Here is a 17,630-nt window from a genome sequence, read left to right as displayed (position 1 = left end):
CCAAAAGGCTTCTAAGTCCAAAGCAAACTAGAAACCCAATTAGCTAAAACACTTCCGAAACACACCCGATCTCTGTGGATCGACCCGTACTTGCACGAGCTACAACTGACGACCGTGCACTTGCGGTATTACTGTAGGCCCCCGTTTTTATCGCATCATTTTTATACACTCTTCCGGACCTGCCAAGTTTTTGGCGCCGCTGCCGGGGATTGGTGCTGTGTTTTTCTTGTGTTTTTCTTAGCTATTTTGCATTTCACTGCATAGCATTTGCATCTGCATCTGCTTCACTTCATTTGCTGTTGGACCTGCTGTTCTGAACCTGTTCTTCCTCTGCTGGGACGCCACCAAGGAAAAGAACCAAAACCCAACTGGGTTTTTGCAACAATATCAGAGCAGCTGGGCTGTGCTAAAAAGGTAAGCCTAAACCCATTCATTGAGAGAACCCAACCTGTGGGCTTCCAAATTTATTTAATTGTGGGCTTGTAATAATTAACCCAATTTTTTGGGCTTTTTATTTTTCTATTTTGGGTTTGTAATAATTTATTTGTGGGCTTGTATTTATTTTTTGTGGGCTTGTTTAAATTCTTTCATTGGACTTGTATTTTGAACTCTGGGTTTAAACCCAGCTGAGCTTGTAAGCATCAATTGGACTTGTATTCCACTCGAAAGTGGACCTCGAAACCAAAGTTTTAAAACAAACGTCGGGCCTTAACCAACTGGGCCAAATTAAACTTTCAAAATTAAAACTTGGATTTTCGTAGGCCGCAGCCTTCATTCCATTCCATTAGAGGACAACAGTGGGCGTGCTCCCAATTCAAAAACCAAATTTCTACTTTGCTCCCATTTTTAAACCAAATTTTCTTGTAGATAATGTGTTAGTTAAATTTCATTTTGTATATATTTTTCTAATCCAATATGACCTCGGCTGAAATATGTTGGATTTTTGCCTTGAATAACGGAGTTTTAATTCTGCTTTCGCCGAAATCGGGTATTCTCTCTCCTTTTACTCTACTCAGCATGTCCCTTTTCATATGTTGCATTTTAATTCTTTCCATATTTTGAAACATTGAGGACAATGTTTAGTTTAGGTTTGGGGGTATAGAGTAGATACCATGATAATTTGCCATAATTGAAAACGAACTCCTTCTTCTTTTTGAAAAAATTGAAAAATTCCAAAAAAAATTGAAAAATCAAAATTCAAAAAATTTAAAAAATTGAAAAAAAATCATAAAAATGGAGCTCATTTACCTTGAAATGTTGACTATTGTGCAAATATGTATTTTTATTAGGAGTCTTAGTCTAGATATTTAGGCACCCTGATTCTAGCACAATTCACATAGTGATAAGAAATTTGCACGCGCACGATCTACCAATACATGTATGGCCTCGATCTTCAAGGTGTTTGATAGGAAGTTACGATTGCCAATCACTTTAGAATACTGAACGAAACTTGACTAGCTTGTTCTTTGGTTGGTTGGGATAGAAGGTGGAGGTTACATTAAGAAAGACAACCATCGAATTTAACTGGGTGCATCAAAAAGGGCTACCTCTTGCAAAGTGTCATGTAATTTTTATTTCCTGTTGTATTTGTATCAAAAGTGTTTCCTTGTTCTAAAAAAAAAAAAAAAAAAAAAAAAAAAAAAAAAAAAAAAAAAAAAAAAAAAAAAAAAAAAAAAAAAAAAAAAAAAAAAAAAAAAAAAAAAAAAAAAAAAAAAAAAAAAAAAAAAAAAAAAAAAAAAAATCAAGTATTTATCAATTCCATCATCTCTTGTTCCAAAAATAAAAAGAGATTTGTCAATGTAAATAAGAGTCATGTAAATAGTCATCTTTTGTTGTTTCTTTTGTAATAAGCAAGGAGGGTGTATGCCATTGATGTACAACGCGAGAAATTGTGAAATACCTCCAACTCATTCACAATTCTCGTAAAGTCCGGACAGCTAGCTAGATTTCGACCTTGGTTCTTAGCCTGAGAAACTATCTCTTGGTGATTAGTAGTCATAACTTCAGATCTTTCTTTACACATGTGTAGATACACTTTACACTCTTATCACATGTCTTTATTTGTTATCAGTGCTAGGATTGTGCCTTCGATAGCTAGATTGACATCTCCATTTTGCTGTGAGCTTAAACTGTTTTGCACATGTCACATTTGATGGAATATGAGCTTATATTTTGTCCTTAGGTTTTGTAGGCACACCTCTGGTAAACCTTCACGAGACTTCAACTCGTCCACTAGGGACACTTAGTGGTTTAAAAGGCTTAGTGCATACGCTAAATGCATTCGAGAGACCAGCGACAATGGTATAGTTAGGATTTCCTTAGTTTTGTTTTACTTGAGGACAAGTAAAATTCAGGTTTGGGGTATTTGATGAGTGCCAAATATTGTATATATTTATCCCTTTTTGTTGGCATTTAACTCATCTTTTATGCATTAATTCTACATTTTATCCCATATTCTGTATTTTCATTGTTTTCAAGAATAAATATTTTTATTAATTAATTTTGCATTTTTAGGTAATAAATAAAGTCTGGATGAATTGCGGAGCAAAAAGAGCAGAAAAGTAGTGAAAAGCCGGGAGGAATTACGCAAGGAAGCCGCGAAGAATGTTGCGCACAAGACCAAAAAGCTAGGAGTGGGCTCAAGAAGGAAGAATTGTTCTTAAAGAAGATATGGGCTTGGCATACCCAAGGCCCAAAACCCTTACCCAAACCCATTTCCACTATCCAAGCCCGTATCGGATTTTAGCCGTCAGATCGAAGCATTTCAGCATCCTACGGTCGCTTCATCATCGCACATCAATCTCCGAAGCTCCCGCTTTACATCGCAACGCCCATCTCCATCTTGGGCCGTCCTTTTCGTTGCATTCCTCCATCCGACGGTCGCTACCCACAGCCTCCCATCTCATCGTTGGATCCACCTACCATCGTCACATCCTACGGACCAGATCGCGAAACATCATCCCTCGCTGCAACCGCTACACACCATAGTGACCAAACCCTATACTACCACCCAAACACTCCCTTCTTCCCAAAACATCGATCTCATCTTCTCCACCCGACCATTTCCAGAACCACCACCACCTGCTCTACCCTGCCACCATCTTCCCCGACCATCCCAGTTCGTCTCGAGCTCCTTCCCATCACCTCCCAACACCACAGAAACCCATACCCATCAGTCCTTTCCCCCTAGCCTAGAGTTCTTATCAAACTCATATCTCTGCATCCTAGGTATGGAGTTGATAAGAAATCTCGAGCTAGGGTTTCACTTGGAGCGACAGGGAAAGCAGAGAAAGCATCGTACAAGTATGGGTTGAAGCTATTTTGGTCAGTATGTAGGTTAATTTTTATTAATTTACAAAACCCTAATTTTCAAATTTGGGGATTTTCCAATTAGGGTTTGTAGAAATTTAGGGTGTTGAAAATAACTATAAATTGATGATATGGGTGTGGTGGAAAAGCTCTCTGGACTAGCCAGTAGAGAATTGGCCACAGAATTTTTATGAATTTCAATTTCAGTGCTTATCTGTTGACAGTTGAAATTTGCTTATGTTTGTAGTTGTCTGATATGTTGCAAATTGTGTCTAAATTATATCTTATGATGAATGTATGTTGCTACTTCATGGTTAGCATGAGCTAATCAGCTTCAGGCCAAGGCTCAGTGAAGCCTTGTGCACTGTCAAGTGTGAATGAGCTAGGATAGTTACTTCCTTGTATGTTTTGATTGTGCAAATGAGAGATGCCAATGCTCATAGAGCCTGTGATTGGCTGTACTGTCAAAAGACAGCCAATGCTAGGGGTAGACTAGTGAGCAATTTGGTGTTCTTCCATTTCTAGTTGTATGCTTAGGAACAAACATAACCTAGACCATGTCATTTGATTAGGACACAAGGTGGATCATAAGCCTTGGCTTACCCACCAATTCCCTTTCAGTCACTTATATTTTCAGTCCTGTGTGTTTGCAATTTAGTTATTTTCCTGCCTTTTATTTTCTTGCACTTTGTAGCTACTGTGCACTGAAGTCAGTGCACTGAACTCACCTTGCCCTTGGCTTCCAAGCCTTGGTTCTTTGCTTATCTTTCCCTGCTGTGGTTCTAGTCTGTTTTTCATTACTTAGCTTGGTTCTTTGCTGATTTGCCCTGCTTTGCTCTCTGCCATAGTGCATTGTCACTATTGTTAGCCTAGGAAAACTTCTCATATGCTCCTCTCCCTGTGGACAAACCCCTACTCACCCTTTTATTACAAATCTTGACCTTGTATACTTGCAAGTGTATTGTGTGCATCTAATCATCACAACAATCCCTGTAACTCAACATAAACCTAACCTACAATTGTATACATCTTCATATCATATCAAACTCCATTCACAATTCATTTTAGAAACCTATAAATTCAATATTGGAATTGAACTATTTTTTTTTTTTGTTGAAAAGAACAATTACCTCAAATCTTTGTTACTCTGGCAATTAGTTTCAATTTCTTTTTCACTTCACTCAGTTTAGAAACTCGCGTCAAGACTAACAACAACCCCCTGAAAAGAGGAGGGTACCAAAATACACCACAATATTTTTAATATCAACCTATAGGTCCGGTTTCGGAAGTGATCGTCTATGTACAGAGTAAAGAAAATATAGCTTAAGTCTTATACCTTGTGTGATTTTTTATGGACGAGGTCGAAACAGTACGACAATAAGTTATTTACTTGAAAATAGTTATGCACCTATACGTACATTGGTATTGTATCTTATAGGCTCATCAAAGTATGAGATCAAGGGAATACCTAATTTGCAAAAAAAAACAAATGTACAAACTCCATATTTGTATTGACTATTGAAGAAGTTTATTAAGAAATGTACAATGGGTCCGGATATCCAACGGATTTTCAATATTGTGCCCGTCATCTGTAATTTGTTGGATTTTAAAAATCTCGTCCGCATCCAACCCATTAACGAATGGTCCGGGCACCCATCAACGAACTATTGGTCATTATTTTATACATCCGGGAGGATATAACAAAAACATACCGACAACAATCAATTTTCATCATTATTTCATTTAGCTATTTTCGTCCATCTGATGCCTACAATGTGTCTCCGATGACTCTGGGTGTTGTAAAACAATAGGAAAAGCAAGGAGAAATACCAGTATTGGTCATTATTATCTTAGGTTATTTTAATTAAACAATTACATTTGTTATATCGCATAGAAACTACAATGAAATGCAGGTACTGTATCAAGCCTCTATGCGATATGACGACTATGAATCAATTTTCATTATTATTTTATTAAAAGATAATTTATTTCTTTTGAAGCATGAAGATATTAATAAAATTAAGCGCCAATTACACGAGGGTAAGTAATACCCAAGAAGTCATCCATTACAATTTGATTGATGCACTGTGGGATTGTATGGTCCCAAAATAAAGTTGTAAGGTTCCCTAATTGGCCGTTGTCTGCTGCCAGATTGGCCAGTTCGTCCGCTGCTTGATTGCCTTCCATGTAGTTGTGGTTGACGGTGTAGTGAGGGATCTGACTCATAATTTTTTTGGTTTCAGAGATCATTTGTGAGATGTACCAAGGAGGATCGACATCTGATGTTAAGAATCGAAAAAGGTTTTCCGAATCAGTTTCGAATTGAACATTTGGCCAACTTCGTTCTTTTGTCGTTCTGGTCGCTATGAGCATTTCCCAAGACTCAGTTGTGAGGGCAGTGGTAATTCCTAGTGGTTGTGCAACGACCACTAGGGTGTTGGCATAAGCATCCATGCAGATGAAACCTGCTCCAGCTATTCCGGGGTGTCCTCACGCTGCTTCGTCTGTGTTGATCTTGATCCAGTCAAGATTAGGTTTGATCCATCCTATGAAGATTGTAGTAGACGTTCGTTATCCATTTCTTGGGGTCGCGGGAGATGATATTCCAGGTAGCATGGGAGGGAGGTTCTCTTGCACCCAAGAGAACTCTTGTTGAAGAGGGAGGGAGCCATCTGGGCGATGTTACCCGTATTTGGTTGCCTTTGACGATAAATTTAATCATTCCTAGCTATCCATAAGTACTAGAAAAGGAAGCAAAAGGCTGTTTTGACAGAGTGCTGAGTTCTCAATTGTAAAATTTGTGTGATTGTCATTTGGGGATTTGGAAAGTTTGGAAGATTTTGGGTTGTGGTTGAGTGATTGGGGAGTCTTGTGAGGAGAATGTTCCAAGCGGCCACAACCATTTGACAATGGAGGAGAATGTGGCCAGCAGATTCCGGATCGGTACTACATTGTGGACAAGTGTCGGTATCGATGAGGTGGATATGGTTTAAAATGGTGAAGGTCGGGAGGCCTTCATTGATTGCTTTCCACAAGAAAATCTGTATTTTTGGAGGACATGGAAGTGTCCATAGAAACTTAGTTGGTGGAAAGGGGTTTTGAAAGGAATGATCCGATGATCTGGCTAAGCAGTGATAGCCAGATGATGCGGTGTATTTTCCATATTTGGTGTAAGGCTAGATGATTGTATCAGATGAGTTATTTTGGGTAAGTTGTATATTCACGATTCGTTGGATTATGTGGGGTGGAAGGAGGTTTAGTTTATCGTGATTCCAGGTTTGAGTGATAGGATCAATGAGATCAGCAACTGTCTGGATTGGGTAACAGTTCTCCGGATCCAGGGTGTTATCAAATTGTGGAATCCAGTTTTCTTGAATAAGGGTTGTTAACCCATCTCCGATTTTGTGGAAAAGATGTTGTTTGATTGTGGGAATGAGGGATGCTAATTGCCTCCATTGAGGACTGGTTGAAGATGGGGTAGCTGGAGTTCCTAAAAAGAGATGTTGTTGCCTAAGATATTTCTCACTGCAAAGGCTAGCATAGATTGAATCTGGTTTCTCATGGATGTTCCAGAACCGCTTCATGAGTAATGCTTTATTATGATCGCTGCTTTTTCGAATTCCCAGACCGCCTTCTGATTTGGTCCTAGTCAGCTTATCATAGCCTAGCGGGTGAAGCTTCTTAACCGAGGAGTCATGTCCCCACAATCTATTTTCTTATTGACATTAATAGGCAGAAGTTGTGCTTGGATTATGTGATTTGACGCAGGGGTTAGGGAAGATTTTATAAGAGCTAATATTCCTGAAGGTGTTAGGCACTTCGTCATCCATCCCTTTGCCATGCGCGCTAACCGATTTAGCAGAGGTTCATAAATGTGACGAGAGGATCTTCCATGTTTGAATTGGATTCCTAGGTAGATCGGTGGTATTGAGGTTGTGGGCATATTGAAAGCTTTATGAAGTTCAAGTAATTGTTGTTGGTTGATCTTTGGATGATGGATGATGGTAGATTTGGAAGTATTAATGTGCTGACCTGCTGATGTGATGTATGCATGCATGGAGCAGTTGCTTGAGTTGATTAGTTCCTTATTTTGAAGCCTTGTATGTGACGAGAAGATCGTCCGAGTACATGAGATGGAGAACTGTTGGAGCTTTTTGTCAGATGCGTAGTCCCTCAACGGCTCTTTGGGCCTCAAGATTTCCCAAGTTTGTTGAGAGTATTTCCACACGAACAATAAACACATATGAAGAGAGAGGATCCCCTTGTCTTATTCCTCTAGTTGGAGTGATATACCCATGCGGCGTGCCGTTGATGTTGATTGAATATGTGACTGTTGATATACAAAGCATGATGTATTCTATGAAAGTTGTCGGAAAACCTAATTTGGTAAAGGCTTTTCTGACAAAACCCCAGTCTAGACTATCATAGGCTTTTTGGATATCCAATTTCAGTGCTATTTTGGGGTCCTTAGTACTGGTTGAGGTTTTAATATGATGAAAAAGCTCTCCAGCAATTGCTATGTTATCCTGGATAGATCTTTGGGGTATAAAAGCACTTTGATAAGGGCTTATCAGGAACGGGGGTAAGGGGCGTATGCGGTTCACCAGAATTTTTGAAATGATTTTGTAGGTGACATTACAAAGTCCGATATGCCTGAATTGCGACGGTTTGGATGGGCGATCTATTTTGGGGATTAAAGTTAGGTTGGTATGGTTCATAAGCGGATGGATACTGAAGGAAAGAAACTATGCACCATCTCTATAAGTTGTGTATGTGTTGTTTCCCAAAAAACTTTGAAGAACTTACTAGTATATCTGTTCGGACCTGGAGCACGTTCAGAGCCAATGGAGAAAAGGATTACTTCTTTCGTCAGCGAGGCGCATTGGATGGGTGTTAACCTTGGGGTTATTGCTGAAAATAGGCTTTCATCGATCACCGTATTTGGAGCCGTATATTGATCGGTGAAGTGATCGATCATTAGTCCAACCACGACATCTTTTTCAGTAACCTAATTGTTCTGGTGATCTTGAAGCTGCCGAATATTAAAAGATAAACAGATACGATGGAGGATATATATCAATATTCATCATCATATTATTTAACGATAAAAAAAAGTAACAAAAAGATGTACGCAACAGGCTATTATTTGATTGATGGGGGTTTCTGTACCGGGGAAATTTGTTAAAATCACATCAAGTATAGCTCGTTGGACCACTCACATTATCCTTATCCGAGCGCCCATCTATCAACGCCTCTTGACCCTAGTTAGTAAGTTCGTGAATGATTTCACGAATCATTCGCGAATTTTTCCATACCGCGAATTTTTCCGTTTTATTCGCGTACATTTGCAACTCCGAACCCAAAACACGTATTATGTGGCACTCCCGGATTATTCGCGAATCATTCACGAACTTTACGTATCCCGAATGATACGTCCGCTTAATTCGCCAAAAATTCTTTAGCTTTTATGTTTTCAAAGGCCCTATTTTTTTGGGCTTTACTGACTCTCAAGCATACACGGCCCAATATTAGACGTTGTTGTAATTTTTATGAAACAAAAATGACGGAAGAGATTTGAAGGTGAAGGTGAGAGAGATCTAAACCACTATACCACGTCCTCTTTGATGACTAATGTTGTATATATTATTAATATCATCATATTAAGTTTATTTTTTCTTTAAATAACTCACATGTATGCATAAAAATTAGTCTATGACCTTATAAATATTAATTATTTATTATATATAGATACCGAATTTTCAGATCCGAACTCATATTTATAAATCGAATTATACACGTATGTATACCGTTCCGAATTACTGACGAATCACGTTCAGATGACCGAATTTTGGACCGAATTTGAGTTTTACAAAACCGTATAATACTCGTACGTTTGCCGTTCCGTACGTTTGTCGAATCCCGAATTGCTAACTAGGCTCTTGACCAGAACATTGTCCTTAGATATTTTGGGTCATCAACCACGAAACTAGTGGAAATATCTTTATTTGTCAAGTTTTTGGTGATAAGGTCAAAAATTCTTGCTGTACTGTATTAAAGCTGGGTCACTATTTTTGCTGTACTGTCCATACTGCATTAAAGCTGGGACACTTACTGCACTAAAGCTGGGACTCACTTGCTCTGTAACTCATTGATTGCTATTAATGAAGTAGGGCTTTCTATCAGCAAAAAAATAATAAAAAAAATAGAAAATTAACTATAAGTACGTGCATCCAACTTAAGAAGAGAGCACACAGTTTCAAGAAACCTAAAAAATTCCCCATTTGCTTTCAAAAGGCAGTCCAATTACCAAGTTAACAAGCTCAATTTAGCAATGGCATCTAATACTAAAAAATCACTGTCTGTGCTATTCATGGCTTTCTTTCTCATGGCGGCGATAGCAAGTGAATTGGCAAATGCAAATTCCTTCACAGTATATCGTTTAGGAGGTTGCAGCGGCGAATCTCAAACATATAGTAGATGTGGCTGCTCAAACCTTTTGTATATGGGTGGTTATACATGGTCTTTCACTACTAGTCCTGGCCCATCTGCTACAATGTATAACAATGGGAATTGTCTTGGTGCGGGTGGTACTGTATTTGGCGGCAGTAACTCACAGCGTTGCAACGGCTTTCAGTTTCCATGGAAGAGTGTAAGAATTAATTGTTAAGTGCATTTAACTATGGATGTCTCTACCATAAGACCGACACTATATGATTAAGTATCCTACTGATAGCTATATCATGTTTACCCAAAACAAGAGATAGCTATATCACTACGTGCTTCCTAAGAGTCTTGGTATAAGTTTTTGAATAATGGAAACTTTGGGTTGTGGTTATTGCAGAATGTTGGTTTGTTAATGTTTGTTGTTATTGCAGAATGTTGCTTTGTTAATGTAGTGGATGTTTGTACCTCTTAGTACTTTTTAATGCATTCGATGTTTGATGTTTGTACCTTTCGATGTTTGTACCTCTTTTCCAAAAACGGAGGTAATACTTTTTTTTATGTACGGTTGGATCTTTTAAGTGTTAATTTTAATGTATTTTTATTTTTTTAGTTTTTGAAGAAATGTTAGAAGATTCCCAAATTCATATATCCGTCCCTAATTAGATGACCTATACCATAAATAAATGGAGTGATAAATTAGTATTACTATAAGAAATATGTAAAATTTAATAACTACATTTATATTCATTAGATAGATGTTTTAAAATGCTTTCCGATGATACAAAGTTTACAAAAATCCGTTGTACAGTTTGAGAGATAAATCATTTTTAAATTTACTAGTAAATTTTAACTAGGTCATCTAATTACCAAATAAAAGAATGCATACATTATAAAAAAATATATCAATTGAAATACATGAACAAATACTATAAAATTGGTCCCAAAAACTCAGCAACGAAACCAAGTCAAACCGAAAATCTTTGCGACTATTTTACTGTTAGTCAATTGAGGAGAACCTTGGCTCCTCTAAAGTGTAACTTAAACGTTGCGACTATTTACTACAGACCCCGCTTGAGAGCAGTAGTCCAACGTTTCCACCTGTAACTCTTTAGAGGAAACCATATTTTATCAGCAATGCAACATGAAAATCCTAAAATGCTAATTGCTTATGAAATAGTAAGGCTACTTTCTTACCAAAGCTTCTCCATCACAACTGCATACTTTCTCCCAGTCGGGTAACTCTTATAAACTATTAAATTTTCTGAAGCTTAACCTCAGAAGCATCAAGATCACTAATCTCAGAGAAATAAATAATTGTTGGCAAGACTGCAGTTAAGTTCTAAAATCTGAATCCAACACGCTATTGTTTAGTGCACTGCACCTGAATCAACTTGTGAGTGTTCATTTCATTTTGAGTTGAGAAAGTTGCTCACTAGTCTTCATATATTTCCTTACCTAATAAAAAACCACATTGCCTATCTTAGAGGGAATCAACAGAGAAACAGGATTGGACTGCTATCATTCTGCTGACTACAAAAACAGCATAAATGGGGAAACAAGATAAAATCAACTTTCCACAAGCAGAGAGAGGGATCAACGGAAAACCAAAGATACCTGAAAGTTAGAATTGAGTTTCTTCAACCAGGGAGATGCCGAAGAAGCGGCAGTTTATAATGCTTCCTGTGCTACTAAAACTAAGTTCCAAGGAAGTTGGAGCTAGCTAATACGCAGTTTATAATGCTTCTTGTATGCAGTGATAATAATTCACAAAAAGTTACTTTTGTAGGCAGTTTATAATGCTTGTTATGCCAAAAAGCTGGAGCATCTGCAAAAAAGTAATCATGGTGAAAGATGTAAGAGGCGACGGAGCTGAGGATATATTACAAACATAACTACTAACCAATGCATAATAACATCTTAATTTCCTTAAAGAGAGGGATCACTGTATAACAAAATCCATCTGTTAAAGATGTAAGAGGCGACGGAACTGAGGATATTCATTGTTCTCACGACATTCACCTTCCAACTTTACAAGAACGATACTGATTATTTCCACAACTGTTACCTTACAGAATTAATAGATCAAACCACAACTCCAACAGCATTCCAAACTCCACAGACACTGTAGTTTCTCAAATTTAATTACTATAAGATGAGCCCAAATGCTTCCAGCAAACATTCAGGGTCCTTCTATATCTGCTTCTATATTGAGCCGAAAGCATAAAGGTACTGCACAAAGGTTTTAATTTTCAATTATCTTATGTCCTTAGCAACTTGAGGAACTTTTGTGGACCATATAAACATATGTAATGGGCTAGGTACTTCAGCACAATCCTAAATCAGAAGTCCATTGCCCTGTTTTCACATTATGCAATTGTCTATTTTCTAGTAGAAGATATATATACACAAAAAGGAAGGGGAAAGAGTGAGGATGATGTTATGCAGATCCAAGAGAAAGACACAAGACTAAGAAGTTGCAACATTATAACTCTATTTGCTCTATCATTTCTGAATTTCTGAGTGTGATCCAGTTATTGTAAAATTTGATTTTTTGCATTCAGCAGTATCATGACATGGAACACTCGCATCTATCACTACTATTAAAGGATAAGAATCCAAGCAGTTGTTACAATAAACGTGCATCACATAACAAACAGTTTGCATCATTAGTTTTTCATTTGATATCAACTGAACCGAACTTAGAAACAATATGGGAAATTCAAAACGCAAAAGGAATGTACTTCAAGCAGCGCACCTGTGTAGAAAGATTGCAGGTCTGTAAAGGGCATCTTATATTTATAAACCCTGGCAAAAGCTTACTCAAGCTCTGAAAGGCACCACAGCAATCAATAAGATAGAGAAACTTAAACAGAATCTTGTAAGGAAATGAATATGCACATATATAAGTATTTTCATTGATTGACAATGTGAAAAAAATTAACATTAGAAACAGATGCATCATTACATTTAACATTCAAAAGGCACAAATCTATTCAGTCCTCTACATCTCGTATTACACTGTTATTCATATTAACTAGAGACTTAAAGAGAGTATTCCAAATACAAAAACAAAATTCTTAATGACTCCATTAAATCAATGACTCCAAATACAAACCAATCAATTACGAAAGCAACAGCATCATCATAAACTGCTTTCCCTTTTGACTTTAACATTTCCCAAATCTACTGTTACATTTCAGGATACATCTTTCAAGAGCCTACTAGATCAACGTTGACTATCAAAAGGTTATTAAACGAAGTAATTTATTGTTTCTGATAAGATTGTGGTTTCTGTTTTCAGAAATTCAACTTAGTAAATTTAGTAACAATAACAGAGCAGGATATAGAATGACTGCGAACATGGAGAATTTGATACAGCATCTATAAACATGACTCTTAACACTTATGGATGATCTACGGAATCATATAAAAACTGAATTGCAAAAAGAATAATCTAAAATTCTATAAAGAACGATATTGCTCTAGATTGGAGACAACAAATTTTTTATCCAGATTCCATGATATACATTAAGGGTCTGAAAAACGAGAAGAAAACATATGAGATCCAGAATGAAACATAGTACTAATGTTATAACTAAATGATAATTCAGTGCTTGTCTTCTCATAGTAAACATCCCCACAACCTCCATATCTAACGGCTTAGTAGTGACTCTGATATAGGCACTCTTCACTCATAGAGGGTACATGACACACGACTGTTAACTTAGAAATTTAAGAGATCAAACCACAACTTCAACAGCATTCCAGACTCCACAAACACCGCAGTTTCTCAATTTTAATTACTATAAGATGAGCCAATATGCTTCCAGCAAACATTCAGTGCCCTTCTATATCTGCTTCTATATTGAGCCAAGAGCATAAAGGTAGTACAAAAAGGTTCTAATTTTCAATAATCTTATGTTCTTAGCAACTAGAGGAGCTTTTGTGGACCATATAAACACATCTAATGGGATGCGTGCTTCTACACAATCCTAAGTCAGGAGTCCATAGCCATGTTTTAACATTCTGCAGTTGTCTATTTTCCAGTAGAAGATATACACAAAAAGGAAGGGGGAAAAGTGAGGCTGATGTTATGCAGATCCAAGAGAAAGACAGAAGACTAAAAAGTTTATCGTTTAGGTTGCAATCATTGTGCTCTTTCATTTATAATCTTTTTGAGTGTTTTTGGTTTTTCTCATTATCTGGAACATTCACATCTATCACTACTATTCACTACTATTAGGGGATAAGAAACCAAGCAGTTGTTAAAACAAGCGAGCATCACATAACACACAGTTTGCATCATTAGTTTTTTATTTGATATCAACAGAGCCAGATCTCAGAAACAATATGCGAAATTCAAAAAGCAAAACAAATGTACTTCAAACAACACACCAGTGTGGGGTCATAAGTATCATTTAACCGAAAGAGAGGGGTGAATAGAAAGATTGCCAGGTCTGCAAAGGGCATCTTAGGTTTATCAACCCTGGCAAAAGCTTACCCAAGCTCCGAAAGGAATCTATATATTTATGCTCCACGGCAATCAATAAGATAGAGAAACTTAAACGGAATCTTATAAGTCTCAACTAAAGAAACAGATGCATCACAATAGGCACAAATCTAATCAATCGTTCTCTCCATATGGTATTAAATTGTTATTTATGTAAACCGATCAATTAAGATAAAAAGGTGATCTCTTCAACAGCACCATCATAAACTGCTTTCTCTTTCGACGATAAAATTTCCCAAATCTACTGTGACATTTCACGAATACAGATTTCAGAAGCTTCCAGGATCACCATTGACTATCAAAAGGTTACTAAACATCTAAACTTAAGAAAGTTAGTGTTCCAATAAAATTGTGGTTTCTGTTTTCAGCAATTCAGCTTAGTAACACAGAGGAGGATATATAATGACTGCATACGTGGAGAATTTTATATAGCATCTACAAATATGACTCATAAAACTTCCAGAGAACTCAGGAGAATGGATGATCTATTGAATCAAATAAAAAATGAATTGCAAAAGAATAATACTACTCTTATAAAGAATGATATTGCTCTAGATTGGGGACACCAATTTTTTTCTATTCAGGATCCATGAATACATTAAGGGTCTGAAAACGAGAAGAAAGCATATGAGATCCGAAGTGATACATAGTACTACTTGTATTAACTTAATGACTATTCACTCAAATCTGATGACAGAAATTGCAGAAATATAGTAATAACATGAACCAATAAGATATTCAATTTCACCTGTTTTTATTGCACTTAGAGCTTCTTCTTCTTCGGGTTTCTCTTAATTCCTCTATCCACCCTTCTCTGCAACGAAGTACCCGTCATACAAAACTAGGCTTAATTCCTCTATCCACCCTTCTTTGAGAGAAACTAAGCTTTCGAAATAATTCACGCTGACCTCAAAGCAATATTTATGCATACTTAGTTCTCTAGCACTGTCATGTTCCCTGTCATACAAAACTAGGCTACCAGAAGTCAAGAATAGAATCTTGCCATTCTCCAAAGACCACATCAGAGTGAAATCCTTAAAAGTGCTCTCATGACTAATAATGATATAGCATCTAGTCCAAGATTCTTGAACTCCGTAATTCAGCATCTCCCATATTTCAAAATGAATCCTAACATAATTCACATATGAGTTGTAAAGTACGCAAAGGCACCCTTTCAACACTCCCAGATCCATCTACGGATCCTTTTTTCCCCCCTGCTACAAAGAAGAAACCACAGTAACTAAGAGGTTCTACTCTCAGACAAACACAGCTCTGAAATAATGGAACGGGGGTAGAAGAGAACCACCAGACATTCGAGTGGTTTGCTAAGGAATATTTTGCCAAATAATCGGCAACAACACTCCCACCTCTTTGGTTGAACGCAAATGTGACCTCCTTGAGCTTCCGCAACCCATCTTTAATCTGGTATAGAATGTGCTGGATCCTCCACGGGATAGGTCTATTTTCTTCGGTCAACATCTTAGCAACTTTCTCAGCATCAGTCTCTATGATAACTTTTTACATTTTAAGCAATACAGCCATCTCAGTAGCCAGGAGGACAGCCCTAGCTTCAGCTTCCAGAGGACTTAGGACAGCTTGATTACTGGTACCACTGCCCTGAAATGTAGAACTAGAGTCCCTTGCCAGCACAGCCCCGCCTCCATGGAAATTGTCAAAAGCAGCATCCACATTCAGTTTCGTCCAGTTCAAGTCACCACTTTCCACTTTTCCTTTTCTTCTCAGCTGGAGAAATACACTGGTTCACATCCAAGTCAAGCGGGGTATTCCTTGATGATACTCTTAATGTTCTAGTTTTTGTTGTTAAAACACTTTTTTCCTTAACTTCCATATGGCCCACAACACACAAGAAACCTCCAATAATTTATCTGTAGTCAGAGATTCATTCCATCGGGTGGGGTTTTTCAAGATTAAATCACTCACTTTGTTGGATATTCCACCTGTTGCATCTTCTTTGAGTTGAGGTAAGTCGTTCTTGACTCATTCAAGGATCTTTTAGCACATGTATCCTCTCACCATTACCAAGACTCCAAATGCAGTGCTCATTAATGCCCTCTCTGCAATGACGCATTGCTTTCCAAGTAGAAGAGCTTCTTTGGTTCCCCTTCACCTCCCATATGGATTTACCTCTTAGATACTTTACTTCCATGACAGTCCCCCATAAGCAATCTTTGTTCTCTCCAGATCAGATGAGCCATCAACGGATCCTTATTCTTCAACAAAATCATATACATTGGATTTAACAAGCACCCAGATGCTTGCCCATTAAAAAAAAAATGGTATGATGATCTCAGTTTTTCATGAATTTGATGCTAACGTATAGACCTGGAGTAGAATACTACCCTTTCTTCCACAACTTTCTGCACCTATTGCCGACTTGTAATCACCAGTCTTGTAATCGTAACCAAATGCACTTGTGCCTTCAAACTCTACATGTAACTTAGGTATTTCTTTATATTCTTTTGGTTCCAAATACAAGAAAATTCCCCATCACCACTACCAGCAATATGAAACAACCATATCCAAACCAGACCATTACATGAACCCCAACAATAGAACATCATAATCTAAAGATTTAAATGAGGACAAATCTTTGGAAAGCAACATTTTCAATTGCACACCCTAATGATTCATAACCTATGGAGTAAAGTTGATTACTGTAATAACCTTGAAGAATGAGAATAGGGTTAAATTTCTCTGGATAGTAAGATTAAGGGGGTATAATTTTAACAAGAATCAGGGTTAGAAAATAAGGGCATAATCAATTTCTGCAAACAGACTTACATAGAAGCAATGATGAATTCACTGGGTAACCTTGAAATGGATTTCATGGGTACATCTCTCTTCCTGAATGCTTCTTCTTCTTCTTCGATTTCAGATTCTAATTTTCATTTTGAGTTCATGCTTGAATTAATGTTTGTTTTCTATAGAGTGTGAACCAGAGATGAAGCGATGATTCGAAGTTGAAATAAACAAATCAAATCAATCTTTCTGGGAAATTAGGGTTTCGGAGGAGGAACCAGAGAAAGAGAGAGAGAGAGGATTTTGAAGGGCATTTGGCTACACAGGTTACTCAAAAATGAAGTTATTAACTTAAATCGGGATTTGGTTCGGTTAAATATCCCACAAGGCCGAGTTCAGTTTTGCATAGGGATTTTTGGAGCCCAGCTGATATTGGCCCAGGTTGGGGATGTCCTATAATCTATATGCAATGTCACTCTAGTATAGTAGTAAAATCTATGTGATTATATCCGAGTTCGAAACTGGCTACTAACACCAATTTTGTCTCTTCCAAAACTTGTTATCAACGCTGGGTGAGTTTGAAATTAGCCAGTTCAAAACTCGCTAC

At 37.3% G+C, this 17,630-nt stretch overlaps 1 protein-coding gene and 1 long non-coding RNA gene across 4 annotated transcripts; one reads left to right on the top strand and one right to left on the bottom strand.

The window, feature by feature from the left end:
* The first annotated feature begins 9,640 nt into the window (after nucleotides 1-9,640).
* LOC113340618 (antimicrobial peptide 1-like) lies at nucleotides 9,641-10,381 on the top strand. The gene is made up of 3 exons (XM_026585743.1): nucleotides 9,641-9,958; nucleotides 10,151-10,210; nucleotides 10,364-10,381. Exons 1-3 carry the CDS (start codon nucleotides 9,641-9,643, stop codon nucleotides 10,379-10,381), a joined length of 396 nt encoding a protein of 131 aa, XP_026441528.1.
* Nucleotides 10,382-10,540: 159 nt separating this feature from the next.
* LOC113340647 lies at nucleotides 10,541-17,336 on the bottom strand. 3 transcript variants are annotated; one of them, XR_003355577.1, is made up of 5 exons: nucleotides 15,012-17,336; nucleotides 12,509-12,580; nucleotides 11,819-11,982; nucleotides 11,368-11,578; nucleotides 10,541-11,208 (listed from the first exon to the last, which is right to left on the bottom strand). It is a non-coding gene; the product is annotated as an uncharacterized LOC113340647 (long non-coding RNA). The 3 variants fall into 3 exon arrangements; XR_003355576.1 differs by lacking the exon at nucleotides 11,819-11,982 and having other exon boundaries at nucleotides 10,541-10,859; nucleotides 10,948-11,208; XR_003355575.1 differs by lacking the exon at nucleotides 11,819-11,982.
* Nucleotides 17,337-17,630: the final 294 nt, after the last annotated feature.

This window comes from Papaver somniferum, unplaced genomic scaffold (assembly GCF_003573695.1).
Source record: "Papaver somniferum cultivar HN1 unplaced genomic scaffold, ASM357369v1 unplaced-scaffold_22, whole genome shotgun sequence".
In the NCBI taxonomy this organism is placed as follows: Eukaryota; Viridiplantae; Streptophyta; class Magnoliopsida; order Ranunculales; family Papaveraceae; genus Papaver; species Papaver somniferum.
The sequence above is the reverse complement of the archived record's forward strand: the minus strand, read 5'-3'. Positions and strand labels throughout refer to the sequence as shown.

What these genes read in the sequence shown, in the direction of transcription:
- LOC113340618 (XM_026585743.1), top strand. Translation starts at nt 9,641, where the DNA reads ATGGCATCTAATACTAAAAAATCACTGTCTGTGCTATTCATGGCTTTC. An exon ending in TTCAGTTTCCATGGAAGAGT is followed by an intron (nt 9,959 to 10,150) that starts GTAAGAATTAAT and finishes TGGTTATTGCAG; the next exon opens with AATGTTGGTTTGTTAATGTT.